This window comes from Cornus florida, unplaced genomic scaffold, assembly GCF_030987335.1.
Source record: "Cornus florida cultivar Cherokee Brave unplaced genomic scaffold, ASM3098733v1 CherokeeBrave_3.0.0_Hap2_Chr11, whole genome shotgun sequence".
Lineage (NCBI taxonomy): Eukaryota > Viridiplantae > Streptophyta > Magnoliopsida > Cornales > Cornaceae > Cornus > Cornus florida.
The window spans coordinates 130446233-130466042 of record NW_026775581.1 but is presented as its reverse complement, the minus strand read 5'-3'; the positions used below and the strand labels follow the sequence as shown (position 1 = coordinate 130466042).

Genomic DNA, 19810 nt, shown 5'->3' with positions numbered 1-19810 from the left:
TGTAATGGTTTGGTTACAAATATGAAATGTAGGAATGGCATGATTATTACAATTCTAGTATTTTGGTTAGAACAATTTAAAATCCATAATGGAATGAATTTCAGATTGAAAATTTTAAAATTTCCTCTTTTATAATTTTTAAAAGAAATGGCTGTGGGGGATGGTTGTGGTGTAAGGCGGCAAAGGCGGTGTTAGTGTAGGTGGTGGTGGAAGGTGGCAAAGACGGCGACGGTGATGGAAGAAGGTAGTGGTGGTGAAAGGCGATGACGGTGATGGAAGAAGGTAGTCGATGGTGCTAGTGGAAGGCAGCACTGTGGGTAGTGGTGACGGCCACATTAGGGTGCTGATGCTGGCGGTTGTTTTTTGAATTTGAAACAATGACAGTTTTCTAAAAAATATGATTTTTATTATTATTATTTTTTTCTCCTCGGGATGGAATGACGACCATTTCATAGGTTTGGTCGTCACTTTGGTTTTTCTACAAAATAAAAAAAAAATAATAATAATAATAATTGATGGAATGGGCATTAGCAACATAATAACTCAACCTGAGGGAGTTAGACACCCTCTAGTTTTAACTTAATTCACATCATCTTTGCTCTTACATTCCGAACGTGCTCCTACTTTCACGCTTCGCACATGTTTTTGCTCAAATTCTCACTGTTCATGATTTAATTCTGTTGTTCTCATGCTCCCGTTCTCGAATTCGCTCTCTCTTATTCCCGCTTTATGTGACTTAAGTTCCGACCCCTGTACCCCATCTAAAAGAAAAGAAACAATTGTCCCACAAAAAAATTACATATATTTCATAAATGAAAACATAAGCGATTCCATGGATGAACTTGTGTAGAACTAATTTGAGTTTGCAATTTATGGGCTTTAAAATGTAAGAATCAAGTAATTTTTTTAGACAGTCCTATACTAATATAGTCGAGGACAACTAAAACCCTCCAACTAAGAAAAGTGAACCCATAAAACACGAATTTAACAAGTAGGATACTTAACTCCAGCTCGAGAAGCATGAGGTTAAAGTAAAAACCACTTCAACCGATTAAACTGCTAGGTAAGTTGTTTTAAACCACCAAATTGGGATTTTAAAACGCCACTATCATTTCTTTTGTTTCTCAATGATTACCATAACTGCGACACTTCAAACTTTCAAATGAAACCTCCTATCACGAGTCCAAATTGATAAACAATCAAATTGGATTATCTCCATCTCTTATTTCTCATTAAATCTCAAACGTAAATGTCAGACCGGAATCACAAACATGCTTTGCCAGTAAATCTTGCTCTCAGCTCATCTGCCACAGCATCAATGAACTCCTCGGTATTAAGATAGTGGGCCCTGGTAACCCTACACCATGTATGAAGAAGTACATTATAAATGCATTTCAAGAAAAACACTTGTACAAATAATATCCTTTTAAGAGTCACTCACTTAGGTCCATGGATTATAAGTGCAAGATCCTTAGTCATCTTCCCTGATTCCACGGCTCCAATACAAGCTGCTTCTAGTTTCTTGGTGAAATCCAATAGTCTAGCGTTGTCATCCAGCTTTGCTCTGTTAACATGAACACAGTTTGCTCATTCAGAATCTTGTTGATGACATGAAGAAAAATGTCCAATTCTAGTAAACATCTAACTTGGACAGAACTTGTAGATGCCATTTTAGCACGTCAACAAACTCGTAATTCTCTACCTGTGTGCAAGTCCTCGAGACCAAGCAAAAATTGAGGCTATGCTGTTTGTGCTGGTTTCACCTCCTTTCTGATGAACCCGATAATGGCGTGTAACAGTGCCATGGGCTGCTTCAGCTTCGATGGTCTTCCCATCAGGGCACACCTGAACCAGGTACGCAGCGCATTAAAATCCAGAAAATAGGATACACATCAAAGGACATTATCTAAGTTGGAAGTAATAGAATAAAGATCTGTTGAAGAATGAACATACCAAGACTGATGTCATCAACCCAAGAGATCCAAAGCCTGTGACAATACAAATCAGAAATTTGAGATCAAACAGAACACTTAAAGGTTAAGTAGAGAGTAGAGAATAGTAATACTTCATTCAGCAACCCTTTCTTTTAAAAGTACACAAAGCAATAGAACAAACTACAAAAGTGTTGTGATAATTATAACTCTGAGGTTGTAGAAGTTTTTCAAACCAACCTTGAGCTAAGAAATCACTCTGCACATCCCCATCATAGTTTTTGCATGCCCATACATAACCGCCTTCACTCTTAAGGGCATAAGCAACCATATCGTCAATAAGGCGGTGTTCATACCTGACAATTCAACCATACAGGTTCAGAATAAATGACATTTACCAAAACTGCGAAACCAGTATGCTGAATTGAATAGTGCAGCTACACACCATATCCCAGCAGCCTCAAATTTTGATTTCCACTTGGTTTCATAAACCTCCTGAAATATGTCCTTGAATCTTCACCAAAAGAGAAATATTAAGTAAAGATGATACAAAATTATAATATGGCAAAACACAGTCAAAGGAGGAGCACAAACTAACCAAAAGTGATAGAAGTACTAGGAGCAAAAGAACATTTACTAAAGGTTTGTTTGGTTAAATGGAAACTAATAGTGGAAAGTGAAAGTGCAGGTGAAGTGAATGAAAGGAAAATTACCTAAATTGTCTTTATTTTTGTTTAACACAATAATATGTCTAAATATATTCGTATTGAATAAATATTTTTATATTTTCTTAAAAAAAAAGGAAAAGCAATATAAGAATCTGAATAAATAATTTTGTAGGACATTTAGAGAGATATAAACCATTATACCATTCTTATAAAAAATTATGCATAAACACATTTTATTTTAGAAAGACCAAAAAAGGGAATCCCCACGGGTTGGTCCAGTGGAGCAGAGGCGTGAGATAGGTGCTCTAGAGGAGGAGGTCCCTTGTTCGATACTCGGAAGGCGCATTGAAAGCAGTACTCTTCCTGGATTGCCCGTGACTTACCTGGGCCTGGTGTTGGGGTCGCGCTAGCCTCCCCGTGGTTTATCCTCTAGGGGTGAGTCCAAAGGGCCCTGCCTTGGAGGGGTTCCATGGTTATTAAAAAAAAAAAAAAGATAAAATAAGTTTATACAAAAACAAAATTTCCCTGTGTTTTAAAAAAAATAAAAATAAAATAATAATAATTAATGGGGAAGTTAGGAGGTTATGGATTGTTACTTCCCCTCAAAAGTTCATTTTCTTGCTATCCAAACTCCAAAAAAATTATAAAAATTCCAATTATTTTCCTTTCCAGCTATTTCCATCTAACCAAACAAAAAAAAAATTACCACAAGACTTGAAAGAAAGAAAAAATTAATAATAACTTGATGCAAAAAGACACCCAAGCAAATGATCATACCTTCCATCATATTTCTTAAGAATAGTATTCTTCGTGCTGAGATAAAGCGGCCACTTCTTCTGGTAGGCAGTGTTCATTGAAGCCTCAGCAAAAGCATTAATAGACTGTTTACCGAGACAAAAAAAAAAAAAGAAAATGGAAAAAAATATATATATATTTATTAACACACAGTTGCCAGCTGCAATCTGGAATTTTGACATCAACATACCACCAAATAATTTGCAAACCAAGACCTCATCAGTGTTGTACATGGATAACGCTACTCCTCCAGCACCTGTAAAGTTGAAAACCTCTAACTCCATCTTTTCATCCTTTCCATCTGGCACTGCAAACATGTTAAGCACCTTCTTTGATAACAGAATCTTTAAGAGCCAGGAATCAAGAAAATAAAAGAAGCAAAGAATGTGACAAAGCATGGTACCAACATATAAACAACTAATTGTTCAGCATTCTTAAAATCATCAATGAGGTAAAACAATTATGTAAGTCCCATTAATCTTTAATTGAAGGGGCAAGAACTTTACCGAATACCAATTTTAGTTTTCCAGCTCCTTTAATAACTGCATCGGTTGCTCGGTATTGATCACCAAAAGCATGCCTTCCGATGCATATTGGCTTTGTCCATCCTGACAACAATAGCAGTTAGAATAGTGCTACTACCTCAAATGAAAAATTGGAAGCAGAAGAAGTAAGAATAGATAAGTACCTGGGATGAGACGTGGAACATTTTTGCAAAGAATTGGTTCCCTGAAGACTGTGCCTGCAGCAAGTGACAATCATAATTGGTCACCATCAATGAGTTATATGTGGGAATCGAAAAAGAATTAAAAAGTTGTTAATTGTCAAGGCAAGTTCACTGACCATTCAAAATGTTTCTAATTGTCCCATTTGGACTCCTCCACATGTGCTTCAAGTTAAACTCCCTCACACGATCTTCATCTGTCCATTACCGTATAATACAAAGAATTCTAAGCTTAATAATGCTGAGGTCCACCAAACCAGTAAAAGTTAATACGTTTAAACAGTTTATTAATTAAGAAGAATATATTTTCCCTGTAAAAGTCAGCCATGTGTACCTGGAGTAATGGTTGCGCACTTGATTGCAACATTATACCTACAATTATGATACATTCCAGATTCAGTAAAAAAGCAAAGGGCAGAATAAAAAAAAAGGGGCAGAATATATTCTAAAAGAAGAGAGGAAAAAGCATCTGCATTCAGAACTTCTAATAACTCTAATTTCAGAAAATTTAAAATTTACTAGTACCAAGACATACTTCAGAGTAGCTTCTGCACTTTCAATCGTAACTTTATCATCAGTAGCATCACGACGAGGAAGGCCAAGGTCAAAGTACTTTATATCCAGCTCCAGAAAGGGAAAAATGAGCTGCGATATGTCAACGGTCATATATAAGTGACTTTATCATAATTAATAGAAGTTAAACCAGGAAATCATATTAGTGCATGTAGATGGACCAGGAATGCACGTTACCTTATCCTTTATCCATTTCCAGAAAACTCGAGTCATTTCATCTCCTGCATCATAAAATTATGAAGAATTGTATAAGATAATGGATGAATAAGGCATCAATTTGTAGACAAATCTGTGAAAATTGTAAAGTTTATTCTCAATTAAAAAAAAAAAATCACTTATCTTTCCCATTTTAAGGAATTTACTTCATAAGACAAAAATGAAATAGCTCCAGTTCTTCTTTGTGGCTTTAGATAAATGTCTTTTGGAATTCAAAGCTCTCATCCAGTAAATTTCAGAAAGATATGCATTTTCCAATGAAGGTCTAAAGTTCAAGACCAAGCAGCCCAACAAAGATATGAGGAACATTATAATTTTTAGAGTAGAGAGCTAATAAGAATTTAGATAAATGGAAAAACTGTCACATCACGATATATTCATACTAATAGTCTTATCATTCCTGCAGGGATACATTGGCTACAGCATTTGAATAGGACCAAAAATGACTCTCAAAGCACACATCAACTATTCCTCAATGCAAGGCTAAGTGCAAGTATTAAGTTTAGGACACTTTCAGTAATTGACAATTAGCAATTCAGGTGTGTATGCATGTGTCTAATACCAGTTTGGCCAATTTCAAACAAGCCAAAAAAAAACTGTACTAAAGAATGTGATTTCCTCGCCTCTTGTTTATGTAAAATTTGAAGTTGCTATACTATTTGAAATTTCGTGATGAATATATCATATATAATCAAAGATTGTATCCTTAAACATGAGACTCATGCAGTTTTAGTTAACAATAAACAACCCTCTATGATTATCTTACAAAGGATGTAGGCTCATGGTCACATATAAAAATGTGACTATGTGACCTCGTTTACCCATTTTAAAGTTATTCATTTCTATATTATTTTGATAATTTATGATGCAAACATGCTCAAGGGTTATATTACTTATATACGAAGCTCAAATAGTTTAAATTAACAATAAAATTCTCCATGATTATTTTACACAAGCATGCCAACTCATAGATTCTGACACAAAAACACGCATATCCTGCTGATTACATTCACAAAACATATATTAATTCATGTCTGTATTGAGTTGCCATATCCTGCACCCAATGTCTAAACTCTAAAAAAGAAAAGGAAAAGGATATGGACTTGGCAGCTTAATAAAATTTTCAAGAATTGAATTTCATGTTTTGCCCTGATCATGTAAGAGGAACAAATAGGTCAATATCAGTCAATATCTTCATGTCAATGCTCATAAGCATTTTTTGAAGTGCGATAAAAAGTGCTAGGTTAATAAAACATTTATTTGTCAATTAACAGATAGAAATCACAAGTGCAAACAAGGCAACTATTCAGCATACATACAGGGGCAGAGCTACATACAAGCCAGGGGCAATTCTCCCTCCCCCCCCCCCCCCCCCCCCCCCCCGGTGGGCGATTTTTTTTTTAGTAATATACCTTTATAATTTGTTCATTTTTAGTAATATAAAAGAAGCTGACTTAGCCAACACCCTAATCCTTGCTCACTAAGCTTGAAGAAAATTTATTTGCAATCCATATATTAAGAAAACACATGTACTGAAAAAAAGATTATAATAATAAAATAAATTAAGATCTTAAAACAAATAGGACTTGGAAAGGCAGCCTTTGATAAGAATGAAAGGCATACTGAACTAATCGTAAGGCCACACACTATGACACTAAATCCTAGATTTTTTATCACTTGTTTTGCATTTTTTATTGTTACTATTTTCAGGACATTATGATACACAAAGCATATTGAGATCACACAATACTAAATTCATAGAAACTTGAGTAATCTCCATTCATTAAAAAGATCATAACAATCAACATTGAAGCCACTTTATGAAAGAATAAGTTCTAGTTAAAAATTCATTTTATAAAGTAGAGATAGATCATACACCTATAAATACAATATGCATGTGTATAGATATATATATATACAAACAAATTGACAGATCCTTTTAACTATTGGAATTGAATTTCTCTCGTATGAGAGAGACCTAGCTTACTTGAAGTGGAAGAAGAAAACACAATTGGAGGTGAGAAGCTAAAAATTGATCAGAGATAAGCGATTATATTTCAAATTTAAAATCAATTTATAGCCGTTCTTACATGAAGCTGCTTCATTACACTAAAACTATTGATTGTAAATCAGACTCTGTGATCAATTGTTTCAGGATAGACAGATGAAAATACAATATTAGTAGAAAAACGAAAATACAAGATCAAAATATATGTGTGTGTGAGAGATAATTCGAACTACAGAGGTTAGATCATCGGACAATCGACGTAAAAGAGAAGGAAAGAAAATGGATGTGAAGTCTCACCATCCATCTCAACGATGGGGTTAGCAACCTTGATCTTCTCAAATGCCATCTCTCTCTGTGGATATTTGTATACGCTCAAATGCTCACTTAGTAGAGAGAGAGTTCTGAGGAGAAAGCGAGGAAGAGATTCAGATAGATATATATATGTGAGAGGTATAAAGACGGTAGAGGCGGAAGGTAAAGAAAGTGCATACTTCTTATTTTTTCGGCAAGATGGTGCAACTTAATGAAGGGAGTGGCACTATTTTAATGTCTAAATTACCAAAATATCACAGTATTTATTTCGTATTTAGAACTATGTATTTTTTTTATTTTTTATTTATTTTTTATGTTATCCTTTTAAAAGTTTCATATTTGAATAACATGAATATTGTTCTTGTTTTTCTAAAATTTTATATTATTTTTAATTAGTTCATCATAAAATAATTTAAAATTTCATTAGAACCTTCTTTTTCTAAATGATTATAAAATGGAAAAAATAAGCAGGGCACCCCTTTTAATGTTGATATGCACCATTAACAACATGATATGTGTAAAAAAAAATTAAACTTGAATCATTTAGATTTTTTCACGAGTCATCTAAAAAGGCAAATCCCCATTGATGCCCACCATTTCCCTAATTTTAAAACCCTATTATTAATCCTCTCTTTCGCCAACTGACTTCCACCTCCATTACTTGCCATCTCCTCCATTCTCAAACCTAATCTTTTACATCCAATCTTTAGAGATGCATGCCATCTCTGTTGCAACCCCATCTCCAAAATGACTCGAGGTCGACCAATTAATAAATACGCATAACTCTTGTGGCATCCAAAATTTTGAGATTTATCATCATCTGTTGCAATCTAAAGTCAAATTGATTTCTTTAAACTCCCTTGATAAATGGAGCTTTACAATTGTGGTTAATTTACTATTTTTGGGCTAATTGTTTAGCTTCTTTGCAATATGAAAGGGTTTGGAATAGAAAATCTCAAAGGCATAAGGGAAAAAAAGTCTTTCCTTTTGGATTATCCAAAAAGATCCAAATAATTTTTATTTTTATTAATTTATGTCATTATTAGAAAGACATTCTTACTTATGCGGAGCATTGTTCAAAATAAAATTATCTCCTTATATTCTAAGGTATTCCAAACATGTACTCTATATACTATATAGTGTCCAATTTAGAAAGGAAAAAAAAAAAAAAAAACATTTAATTTGTGTATAATACTTGTTCTGATACATGCTAGTAATGTGTCCGAGTCTATGATATAGCCAAGATATGTTTTCTTTTTTAAATTATACTAAAACTTAAATTATATCAAACATTGTCATAATGGCATGGTTGTAGATAGATGCGAAATGAGAGCAGTGATTTAAGGAAGATATTTCCATAAAAAGCTTGTCTTTGGTTTGTCTTGACCTAACTTCACCAACCCTAAGTATTCCCCTATTCTTGTTATTTATGATGTTACAAGACCAAAACAAGCCCCCACAACTACCGTAGCCGAATTCAATAAAAAAGTGCAAAAAAGAAAAAAAAAAAAAATTAGAAAAATTATCACATCATCGATCAATATGTCCACATCATTAACAATTATCTACTTAAATGCTCTATAAATACTTAAGAGTTGTGCTATTTTCCGGGACTACATAAAAATCGACAAAATACCAACTCTTACGTTGTTGTTATTGTGTGGGCTAACTGTTCACAAGAACTGTAAAATTCTTTTTTTTTTTTTATATTTTTTTATCTCTCTCCACCGAAGCAATCATGCATCCTCTCTCTCCCATCTCAGATATTGTGGTTCCATCGCCATAGAGTTCATCAACTTGTTAATCGATTCAACATTCCAAGGATTGCTATTTGAAATTTTTTTTTTTTTTTTTTTTTTGATGATGATGCATAAAATCAAACTAAAATTAATAGGAAATATCACTAAATTGACTAATTCTTGACAGAAATCAAGAAAATTGATTATGATGTGATTGTCATGGGTATTTCAAATTCAATCCAGACATGTTGCACCCAACTAAGTTGTAACCTACAATTCAATTGATTCTTCTCATCTGTTTTTTTGTATTTTGGGTTTCGATCGGTGTCGGTGGTGATGTTGAGAAGATGTCGAATTAGAGACAGAGCAACGGGTGCGATGGAGTTAGAAAAGACGAAGGTGAGGCCAACGCTGGGATTGAAACTAGTCTGGGAAAGATGGAGAAGACAAAGAAGGTGGAGAAGGAAGAGATGATGATGGAATTGGATCTGAGGTTCACTGGAATTCGAAATCGATGGAAGGTCGAACGATTGAGAACAAGAAAGGAAAGAGAAGGTTGAACGATTGAGAACAAGAAAGGAAAGAGAAAAGACACAAGTTTTGTAGAGGAGTCTGGTTACGTAAGCTTTCCACACATGTAAATTGTAAGTCGGTGTTAAATTGTCGTAAAAAATACGGATTATCATTTTTCAATACTTAATATAATATACTAGATTAACTTTGGAGTTAGTAGGATGATGCAGGGTGGTCATTCCCCTGCTAATAAATGATCTGAAATGACATTAGTCTTTCTACTTTATAAATACAAAAATCAAATATTAGGAATATTTTGTGTTATTTAAATAAACAGAAGACATAAAAAGCACTATTATGAAATATAAAAGAGTAGGAATATACTTTCCATGCATGGCTCCAAATTAAACAGATCTGGAGTGAATTCATGTGAATTAAAAATTGGATCCATATTTCAATATTGGAAATTCATACCCAGAATTCAAATTTGAGTTCAATCAAATTTGAATTATATATATAGAACAAAGGAAAATATACTTGATCTGGGTAAAATTATATATTTCAACGAACATCCACACCTGATCCATTTTAAATCGAAAAACAAAATTAAAATCCAAACCTGTTTGAAAGGCTCATTACTTTCATAATACAATTCCCATTTGTGTAACATCATCTCTCAAATGGAAGGGCTAACCAAAGGACTAGTGTTACAAGGGGATGATCGTCCCAAGTCGGATTCAGATGGGAGAGTGATTGAGTATAAATGGATGAGTATGCAACACTACCCAACAACTTAAGCTTTTAAATAAATGAGCAAGCGCCCACACGTTACAGTCGGTATCAGAGCCAAACCCAATTCTTGATCCCGTGCCACACCAAGCGCTCGACCTAGAAGGTGTTCGGGTGAGCCACCCCGAATAGGAAGGGTGGCTCGACCGCAACGATGGTGTTGCGAGTTTGAGTGAGAGAGAATGTTACAAGGGAACATTTGTCCCACATCGGATCCGGATGGGAAAGTGATTAGGTATAAATTAATAGGCATGCAACACTATCCAACAACTTAAACTTTTAGGTAAATGGACAAACCCCCCATTACAACTAGCAATTTGAATTGTCATTCACAAATTGAGATTTTCTAATTCCCAAAGCCATAAAGTGCAAGGAAACAACTTCTGATTACAAAAAATCTTATAAATGGCAACATCTATGAGAAGACCACAAACATAATCGCCATCAGGCTCATCACATAGGATTGTAACAAACCCTACATCAAGCAACATGAATAGCGTAATGTAACAAAACATTTGAACTTGCAGCGTGGCCGCAAAGAGAACACATTGGAACCAAAATACCATAGAAAACACTATAGATGGTTGATGACAATAAAGAAAATCAAACAGTGATAGTAGAATGATACAAAACAGATTCTTCAAACAGTGATAGTAGAATGATACAAAACAGATTCTTCTAAATGAATGGATGTCATGTAATGGCTCGTTATCAAAATAGGCTTCCTCTGTCATTTGCATTTGGAGACATGCTTATCTAAAAATGCCTGTGCTAGATTACTGAAGTTTAAACTAACTGCGCCAGCTGCAGCGTACCTTTCAATGACATCCACCACCTCTGGCTTCAAAATCTCTTCCTTGTTGGATGCGTTACAGAGATAATACAGAGCTCCAAGAGCATAATTAACCTACCAATCACGAATTAGTTCAATGTAAAAATGTACCCATGAATCTAATTTTATATGATACACCATCAAAATATATATAGCAGAAGACCCCATACAGAAGGACCTTATCATTTTGATAAGCATCAAAATTCCAGTGCCCTTTCCAATTATGTTGTTTGAAAGTACAGAATAGCACAAACAAAGGTAGAGAAAGGTAAGTGTAATTACAAAATAAAATAATTTCCTGAAATAATGATTGGAAAGGTCATCATCATAATTACTGAAATCACAGATAACATATATTTTATATGCGATTAAAAAAAGCCGACATGCAGGGCCCTTCAACCACCGCTCATATCAAATCAATTAAATAGACTCCCAAGTCTCTGTTGGCTTCAACATTTGATATGCATTCACTAATTAATCAAGATTGGACAATCTGACAACATAGAAAGCAAGATACTACAGAATTGACAACAAAACGGTATCTTATAAAGGGATTTTTACGAAAACTTGAAATAAAAAAAAGTAATGTGATAATTGGTTATCAATTGAAGGACTCATCCGAGTCATCTCAGACAAAGTGAGCTTAATGCACATCATGTGAATGACTACAATCTACAAAGTTATGGTGCTAATTTTGACCCAAAAAAGAAGTTGTAATTGTTTCATTTTCCTTCAAAATTCTAGATGCGTTGATTAGGCCTGTGGTTCAATATGCCTCGTGACCTACGTTAGAATACCAACAATGAGACGCAAGAAAGCCTAGAAATTGGAAAAATGGATAACGGTAAATATACATGAACAAGTTTCTTCACACACCGTGTTTCTAACAGGACTTGATAAACATTGAATGATGAGAGGGATTCCATCACACTGACTGACAATTGCAGCATTTGCTGGGTCTGTGGAAAAAAAATGGTATTGGTTAGAAACCCAATATTTGGATAGAATATCAAAATATTGTTCCAAGAGAGAAATGACTAGTTTAGAGTCAATATTATAATATTGAGCAGAAGGTTTAGATTGTAGGGCTACCAACACAAGAATTGCAGATCCCTCCAATGCCAAATTCCACTAACTTCTCATTTGGTTCCGTAATGCAGTCGAGGAAAAGTTCCAAAACATTGAGCTGTTTAAAATAACAAATAGATGTCGTTCTAATGTGGCAAGATAAGCTCAGGAATTTAACTTCTTTTTTTTTTTGATAAGTAACTATTTAAGTTAATCTAACCAGCATTTAAGGATTCTGTACCTGACGCAAGAATGTATAATTGTAAGGATCATATGCAAAATTCGCCAAATTAGCAACAATCTTCTCTTTTGATTCTGCAATCACAAGCAACATCAAGCAACTTTAATAGAAAAAGGTGAGGTTTTGATGACCAAGATCATGTAAAAAATCTAGTAGCAACCTGATTCACTTATTTCACTTATAAATCCAAATAGGAATATATGTAACTGTGCATGATATATAGGGTCTGAATTTATTGTCTGTATATTGCCAACTGTTGTATATATTTGTCCAGAGATATGTAATATGCTAATATATAACCCGAAACAAGTGTACAAATAGAAAAGATAAAAGGTAAATTCACTTTCTTTATACTTCAATAATTGTACATGATATATGGTACACATGTTGCTTTGAGTTGCGCTTCAAATAAAAGAAATTCGACAAAACACTGAACATATGACATTTTTTTTTTCACCCAGAATATCTTTCTGTACTCGGTTACAATCATAAATTTAGCCAAAAATGATGACCTGGTTTGAAAATGCATATACATTTCTTCTTGTTTTTTTCTAAGTGAACAATGTATGCACATTTCAAAACCACATAAGTGGAAAAGCACCTAATCCCTAAACATAAAACCATATTGAATCCAAAAGAAGCACAGATTCTCATCCCTCAAAAAAAACAAAAACAAAAAAAAAAATTTGTTGGTAAAGTCCTCTATGAAACAACAATAAAAAAGGGGGTTGTCATTGATTGTAATTGGTTGTCCTTAGTTAACATGATCACCTGATCGCCCCAGATTTATCATTATGACATAATAAGATAACGAGTTAATACAAAAGGGGTGCTTATTTCTAGCATATAATCAAATAATCACAATATGTAATCAAAACCAAATTTTAACTCTTCATAGATAAAAATAGAGATAAAGCAAGCAATTGCAAAGGATCAAACCAGGTCAAAACCAAAACTCTACTACCACACTGCTAGAACTGAAAGATACTTCCACCCATTGTTTTAAGAATTCTAAATTCCCTGCGTGAATTAATACTCGTGAGCCACCTGAATACGAAAACGCAAGCTAATCAACTATTTCTTTTTAACTCCACTTTTGTTCTTTACATAGCCGGTCCCAAGACCGGGTAAAGGAGGAGGGTTGAGTAAGGCAGCTTGACAACCGGTGTAAAACTTTGTCATGATCAATATGAACATGAATCTTATGAATATATGAGTAAATGCAAGGGCATTCCCCTTAAGTGGTGCGTTGCATCAGCTTCTGGATGCTTTGAAAAATGGGCAAGGGGCGCCGCATAGGCGCCTGGGTGTGGTAAAAAATTGGCAAGGGTTAGCATTTTTCTGGACGAGCGCAGGTAAAGAAGTTAGCCCAGAATAGTAGGCTTAGGATACGGACCTGGAACATAGGAACCTTGACGGGTAAAGGAATGGAGTTAGTAGACACTATGATTAGAAGGAATATTAATATTTTGTCTACAAGAAACTAAATGGGTTGGTGCAAAAGCTAGAGAGATTGAAGGATATAAATCTATTATATAGGAAAGAATAGACAAAGAAATGGAGTAGGGATAAATCAGCTCTTGACGAGAAAGTAGCTCAAGCAGAAGCAGTGGGTCTCTTTCCCAGAGTAAAAAATGCGAGCATTAATAAGAATTTAAAAGAAGATGTGGTTAGTGTTATTAGAAAAGAAGATAGGATGGATAATATTAGTAAAACTCGTATTAGGAGGAAATATAGTTAATATAATTATCGCGTATGCACCCCAAGTAGGACTATATGACAATATTAAAACACAATTTTGGGAGCATATGGACAAATTGATGCAAGGGTTACCCTAAGGAGAAGAAGTGTATATAGGGGGAGACTTGAATGGTCATGTAGGAAAAGAGTGTGGAGGATATGAGATAGTAAAAAATGGACATGAATTTTGAGATAGAAATGATGACGTGGAGACTACCTTAGCTTTTGCGGTGGCAAAAAATCTTATAATTAGGATTACTTATTTTATAAAGAGAGATGAACACTTGATAACCTTTAAAAGCAGATTAAATATGAGTCAAATTGATTACTTTTTAACTAGAAGCTTTAGAACTAAAAGGGTTTAAGATAAGTTGAAATAAAACTAAATATATGGAGTGTAACTTTGGTACATCTAGAAACACAAATAAGGATATAGTGAGGATTGAGAATCAAGGGATACAAAAAAGTGAACATTTTCGTTATTTAGGCTCAATTATTCATAATGAGGAAGAAATTGGAGATGACATTACTCATAAAATCAAGGCAGCATGGGTTACATGGAGTAGTGCACCTAGTATATTGTGGGATAGGCGTATCCCCATATTGAGGTGGCAATTTGACTTCGCAGGTCGAGTTCGTGTCGTGTCAGAACATAGGTATCTTGTTATATGAGTTAACAAGAACATGACACATTTGATAATTGTGTCAAGAAACCTTGACATAAACACGACACGATTATTACATGTATAATACGACACAACACAACAAGCGTAATCCGTTTAATAAATGGGCCGACACGACAAGATATGTTTAAGTCATTTTTTACATGAACATGTCCTACACGCTTAGTTAAATGGGTAGTTTTTAACAATAACGCAACATATTTAGTTAAATGGATTAATCGGGTTATAAACGGGTTGGCATGTCAGACACAACACGACACATTTAATTGCCGTATCAACAAACCCACTTATCCCATGTGATGTTCGAGTCATGCTAGCATGTTGTGTCAACTATTGCCAACCCCATTCCCCTTATGGTTGAAAGGAAAGTTCTATAAAACAACTATTAGATGAGCCATACTTTATGGTACCGATGTTGGGAAGCTAGGAAACAACATTTACATAATGTGAGTGTGGCATAAATGCAAATGTTGAGATGGATATGTGGTAAGACTATAAAGGATATAATTAGAAATGATCACATTCGGGAGATGGTTGGAGTAGCACCAATTGGAGATAAAATAAGAAAAAATAGGTTAATATATCTTGGACATGTGCAACGAAGGTCTTTAAGTGTGCCGGTTAGGAAAAGTAAAATGGTGCACATTAAGGGTTGTATTAGGGGAAAAGGAAGACCAAAGTTAAAGTGCCTAGAGTTGGTAAACAAAAATATAATAGCATGTGAATTGACTGAGGCTATGGCCTTAAATAGAGCGGAATGGAAACATGGGATTCATATAGCCGACCCCAAATGATTGGGAAAAGGCTTGGTTGCTGTTGTTGTTGTAAGCTTATCAACTATTTTTTACATATTTAGGCAAGAAAATTTCAGGTTTCAACAATAGAATTATAAATTGAGGGAGTAAAAAGGTTATTAACCGGTATTGTTCCCTTCTAATCAAGGATGCTGAGAGTACAAACCAAATCGTTGGACTTGGTGTTATTTAAACTTTTTGTGTGTGTGTCCTCATACTTGATATTATGAAAAAATCATTGGAATTAAAAAATAACGCAACATACCTTCACTAGTTGTATTCTGAAATTGAGAAACCAAGTCCTGAAATAGAAATATATAAAAGCCATGAGAAAATATAAACATTCGCATCTTTTTTGCTGGCCATGATAATAAATTCTCTTTCACATCAAATATAATGGGCTCACAGTCCAAAAGGAATCAGTAAAAGAGGTGGATTTTGAAATTGTGATTAAGGATGATTAAGAGGCTATAAGTCTGCACCGTGACTATCATAATTTCACTATGAATTATCAACTTTCCTTGAAGTTTAGCTGGGCAGTACAAGGAGATTGACTTCTCAAGAGATTCAGAAACACAAATGTATATATAAACAGCTTCACCACACTCATTCCCATATTAAACTTCTTTTTCTTTTAAAAGTGGTAGTCCATTGTAGGCTTTGGGAGGGTAATATGTACGCAACTTTACCTCTGCATGCGAATAGGCAAACCTTTTTCTTTTTTTTTTTTTCCCTTCTTTTACTTGAATATATATATATATATATATATATATATATATATATATATATATATATATATCATGGTAGCAGTAATGCATGTCACTTCAATAACACACGAATAAGAGATAACAAAAGCTAAGAGGTCACCCAGTTATCAATTTAATAATATACATTTACTACCAGGAACAACATTTTCTCAAACAAGAATAACAAAAGCAAGAAAGTATAAAGATGTTGGCCATTGGCCTGAAATCTTCAGCATAAGCTGAAGCCCATTGTAATTACACACACACACACACACACACATATATTTTTTCATTGCCAAGAAACTCACACACCCATTTGCCCCTTTAGGGACTTGAACTCTTTTTTTTTTTTTTTTTTTTTTTTTTTTTTTTTTTTTTTTTTTTCCTACTTAGTACTCACACACACATGCCTCCCTGAGGTTCAAACTCCTCACCTCCCTTTGGAAAGAAGGGACTTAGTACCGCTAGGCCACAGGCCTGTTGGTGGGGACTTGAACTCTCACAATCCACTTTGGGAGGTCGAGGAGATACCACTGGACTACAAGAGCCTCGGTATTTAGTAATATATCTTTCCTAAACTTGTGGGAAAAACAAAAGTATAAAATGGATTAAATGGAAATTAGACTGTCGAAGTTTATGAAGTGCACCTGAAGATATTTCACCCTTGGAGTTCCATATTTTCCAGTACGCTCTTCTTGCCTCTGGCTATTGGTAAACATATAAGCTACGACAACAAACAACAAAAAAAAATTCATTCATAAAATTCAAGCTGCAAAATTAAGTGGATTGTCCTGAAAACAGTACAAATTTGTAGAATCCTTGAAAAATGGAATAAATAGAAAAAAAGTTGAAGGGGGTTGAACAAACAAGGAGGTTACATCATCACATTTTAAGAATTAACTTCTCCATAATCATTGTTGTCAAAGGAGCGCCTAGGCTCCAGGCTCATATAGGCGCAAGACTTGCGCTTGTTGTGTGCCACTGTGCCCAGGTGCGCCTTTGACAACATTTGTGCCTTTTAAATGGAATATGAATATTTTAATAACAATTTAATTTTTTCCATTATGCGCCTCACTTCACTCAGACACGCGCCTCGCTTTGAGACTAGGCACCAAAGAACCTCTAGCGCTTGTGTGCACTTTGATAACACTGCCGATAATAGAAGAATTGCATAATGCTCTAGAAGAAAGATGAAAATTTAAATATCTTTATTTATTTATTTATTTTCCTTGGCAAGAAACTTACACACCGGAATTTAAATATATTTATCTATAATAAAAATAAAAAGAAGAAGACGAAAGAAAAATAAAAGAAGTAAAAATTTTCAATCCTAAAATTTTTGTTCTTCGGAATCTGGGAGCAATTTTTCACTCAAATCAAGGGTGCCTAATATTAACGATTGGGCTGAGTTAAGGTACACTGCATATTGATGAATTCTAACATACACAATGGATTAACATGTACCAAACCTCAAGGAATAACATGCATGGACAAAGTCATTATATGCACATGCACAAAATGTTGGGAAGTGAAAGTTGACATTTGAGCTGTTGTGTTCTAACATCATTTTTTTCACGATGCCGAATAAGATTATTTAACATCATTAAGTACTCCATTCTAAACTTAAAACCTATTCTTGAAACTTATATTTGCCCTGTTTATATGCTTCTTCTTTTTTTTTTTATTTAATTAATTAATTAATTTATGAGGAAACAATGTAACAGAAGCCACAATTTCACTATTCACTAATGTCATAGTTCATTCTTGTTGTTCCTAATGAATGCAATCAGGTTTACCACATCTAGAACTTGAAATTCATTATATTTATTGTTGTCTGAGATTGATGTTAGACGGAAAGATTTCTTTATTTTTAGGAATTTGGACGAAATTCCCTCCCAAGAACACGCATAACCGAGAATTTAAGCAGAAATTCCAAAATTAAAAAAAAGAAAGAAAATTCTGATACCAACCTTGCAATGAAGATAAAGTCAATCGATGGAAGTTTCTTGTGATTGAAATTGCTCCGAAAACAACCCCACAATCGCCTATTTACGAAGTCGAATAGCCGCTGTTCAAGAAAACGCGTAAACTGGCGAAGCGAACTTTTAGGTTTACGGTTTCGCCGGTGACGTTGACGGAGTGAAAGATAATTAGGGTTTTGTTTGAACGACAGAGAGGTAGGGTTTTTTAATCCGTAAGTGGCGCGCAATTTTTTATTTATTGTTTTTCGCTTGGGGCGGAAATTTTCAGGCAACTCAAGGAAGAAGTTGGCCGAAACACGGGGTACCCAGAGAATACCACATGCGAAGAGTTGGGTCTGTTTAGCATTGTCGTTTTATATTTTTTTTGGAACAAATATGAATGAAAATAAAAAAAAAAATTTGACACCATCATAATTGAAAAAATGAAGAAGAGAAAAAAAAAATTTAAAATAAAGTCTGATTTCTTTGCATTTTTGTTGATTTTTATCTCCATAAATGCATCTCTTTTAGTCTATCTATCTCTTTTAGTCTATTTTTAAGAAAAAACTAAAATATCTCAATTGACGTAAGATTTCATTTATGTACAAAGAATATAACTGAGAGTTCAATTGCCGGATAACTCCAACAGATTTATATAAATAAAATTTAATATTATAATTATTATTTTTAACATTATTAAGACATCAACCGTTATACATATAAAAGATGACAAATTTATTGAATTATGGTAATCCCTATCATTACTCTCCTAACACAACCTAACTCAGTAAAGTGCATGATTTGTCTCAAATCCACAAGTTACATTTGATGAGAACCAGAGCAAATTTATAAAAATCTTAATACTGATACTATTGGACATCGAATAAGAAGGTAACTTAAATAATTGCAGTAATTACACAACAAGGAGATTTGTTGCATGATGGTAAATAAATGAATGACAGAATTGATGGTTTTCTAAATCTGTATAGATATTGTTTCTACATGTGTCTTGTGCAAAGCTACCTGATTTTCACATCTTGAATTAAAACCTTTTTGGATCCGCATAATAAATTTTAATTTACAAAATAAATATAATTTATGACAAAGGATGGGGTGAATTAATGATGCTAAATCTAGTAGATTAGTGTAATGGTGAATAATTGTCCATTTTAAGTTATTAGGTAGTGTTGTATATTCACTCATTTTATTTGGATCCGATGTGAAATGAGTACCCCTTGTAACAACTCGCAATGCCCTCGTTGCGATCAGGCCACCCAATCTATTTGGGTGGCTTACCCAGTCACTTGGACGCCTTTAGGACGAGGCGCTTGACGTGACACCGGATCAAATATTAGGTATGGCTCTGATAGACACTTACCTATTTATTTAAAATCTTAAACTATAATACTGCATATTTATTCATTTACATTCATTCATTTTTCATCTAAATCGCAAGTGAGACAAGTTTATCCATTTA

At 34.1% G+C, this 19810-nt stretch overlaps 2 protein-coding genes across 2 annotated transcripts; both read right to left on the bottom strand.

Annotated features, from left to right (window-relative positions):
• Nucleotides 1-983: 983 nt before the first annotated feature.
• Nucleotides 984-7438, bottom strand: LOC132286448 (isocitrate dehydrogenase [NADP]-like). The gene is made up of 15 exons (XM_059788784.1): nucleotides 7213-7438; nucleotides 4869-4912; nucleotides 4654-4763; nucleotides 4453-4490; nucleotides 4238-4315; nucleotides 4083-4136; nucleotides 3901-4002; nucleotides 3610-3701; nucleotides 3377-3480; nucleotides 2377-2445; nucleotides 2172-2287; nucleotides 1954-1988; nucleotides 1703-1845; nucleotides 1442-1564; nucleotides 984-1357 (listed from the first exon to the last, which is right to left on the bottom strand). The coding sequence occupies exons 1-15, from the start codon at nucleotides 7259-7261 to the stop codon at nucleotides 1264-1266; spliced, it is 1251 nt and encodes a 416-aa protein (XP_059644767.1). The 5' UTR covers nucleotides 7262-7438; the 3' UTR covers nucleotides 984-1263.
• A 3390-nt stretch (nucleotides 7439-10828) lies between these two features.
• On the bottom strand, nucleotides 10829-18481 carry LOC132284140 (uncharacterized). The gene is made up of 7 exons (XM_059786211.1): nucleotides 18343-18481; nucleotides 17020-17096; nucleotides 15892-15928; nucleotides 12410-12483; nucleotides 12193-12286; nucleotides 11977-12059; nucleotides 10829-11175 (listed from the first exon to the last, which is right to left on the bottom strand). Exons 2-7 carry the CDS (start codon nucleotides 17089-17091, stop codon nucleotides 10999-11001), a joined length of 537 nt encoding a protein of 178 aa, XP_059642194.1. The 5' UTR covers nucleotides 17092-17096; nucleotides 18343-18481; the 3' UTR covers nucleotides 10829-10998.
• Nucleotides 18482-19810: the final 1329 nt, after the last annotated feature.

What these genes read in the sequence shown, in the direction of transcription:
- LOC132286448 (XM_059788784.1), bottom strand. Translation starts at nt 7,261, where the DNA reads ATGGCATTTGAGAAGATCAAGGTTGCTAACCCCATCGTTGAGATGGAT. An exon ending in GGAAATGGATAAAGGATAAG is followed by an intron (nt 4,764 to 4,868) that starts GTAACGTGCATT and finishes GACATATCGCAG; the next exon opens with CTCATTTTTCCCTTTCTGGA. An exon ending in GAGTGATTTCTTAGCTCAAG is followed by an intron (nt 1,989 to 2,171) that starts GTTGGTTTGAAA and finishes GTATTGTCACAG; the next exon opens with GCTTTGGATCTCTTGGGTTG.
- LOC132284140 (XM_059786211.1), bottom strand. Translation starts at nt 17,091, where the DNA reads ATGTTTACCAATAGCCAGAGGCAAGAAGAGCGTACTGGAAAATATGGA. An exon ending in CAAGGGTGAAATATCTTCAG is followed by an intron (nt 15,929 to 17,019) that starts GTGCACTTCATA and finishes TTTCTATTTCAG; the next exon opens with GACTTGGTTTCTCAATTTCA. An exon ending in GATCTGCAATTCTTGTGTTG is followed by an intron (nt 12,060 to 12,192) that starts GTAGCCCTACAA and finishes TTTTTTCCACAG; the next exon opens with ACCCAGCAAATGCTGCAATT.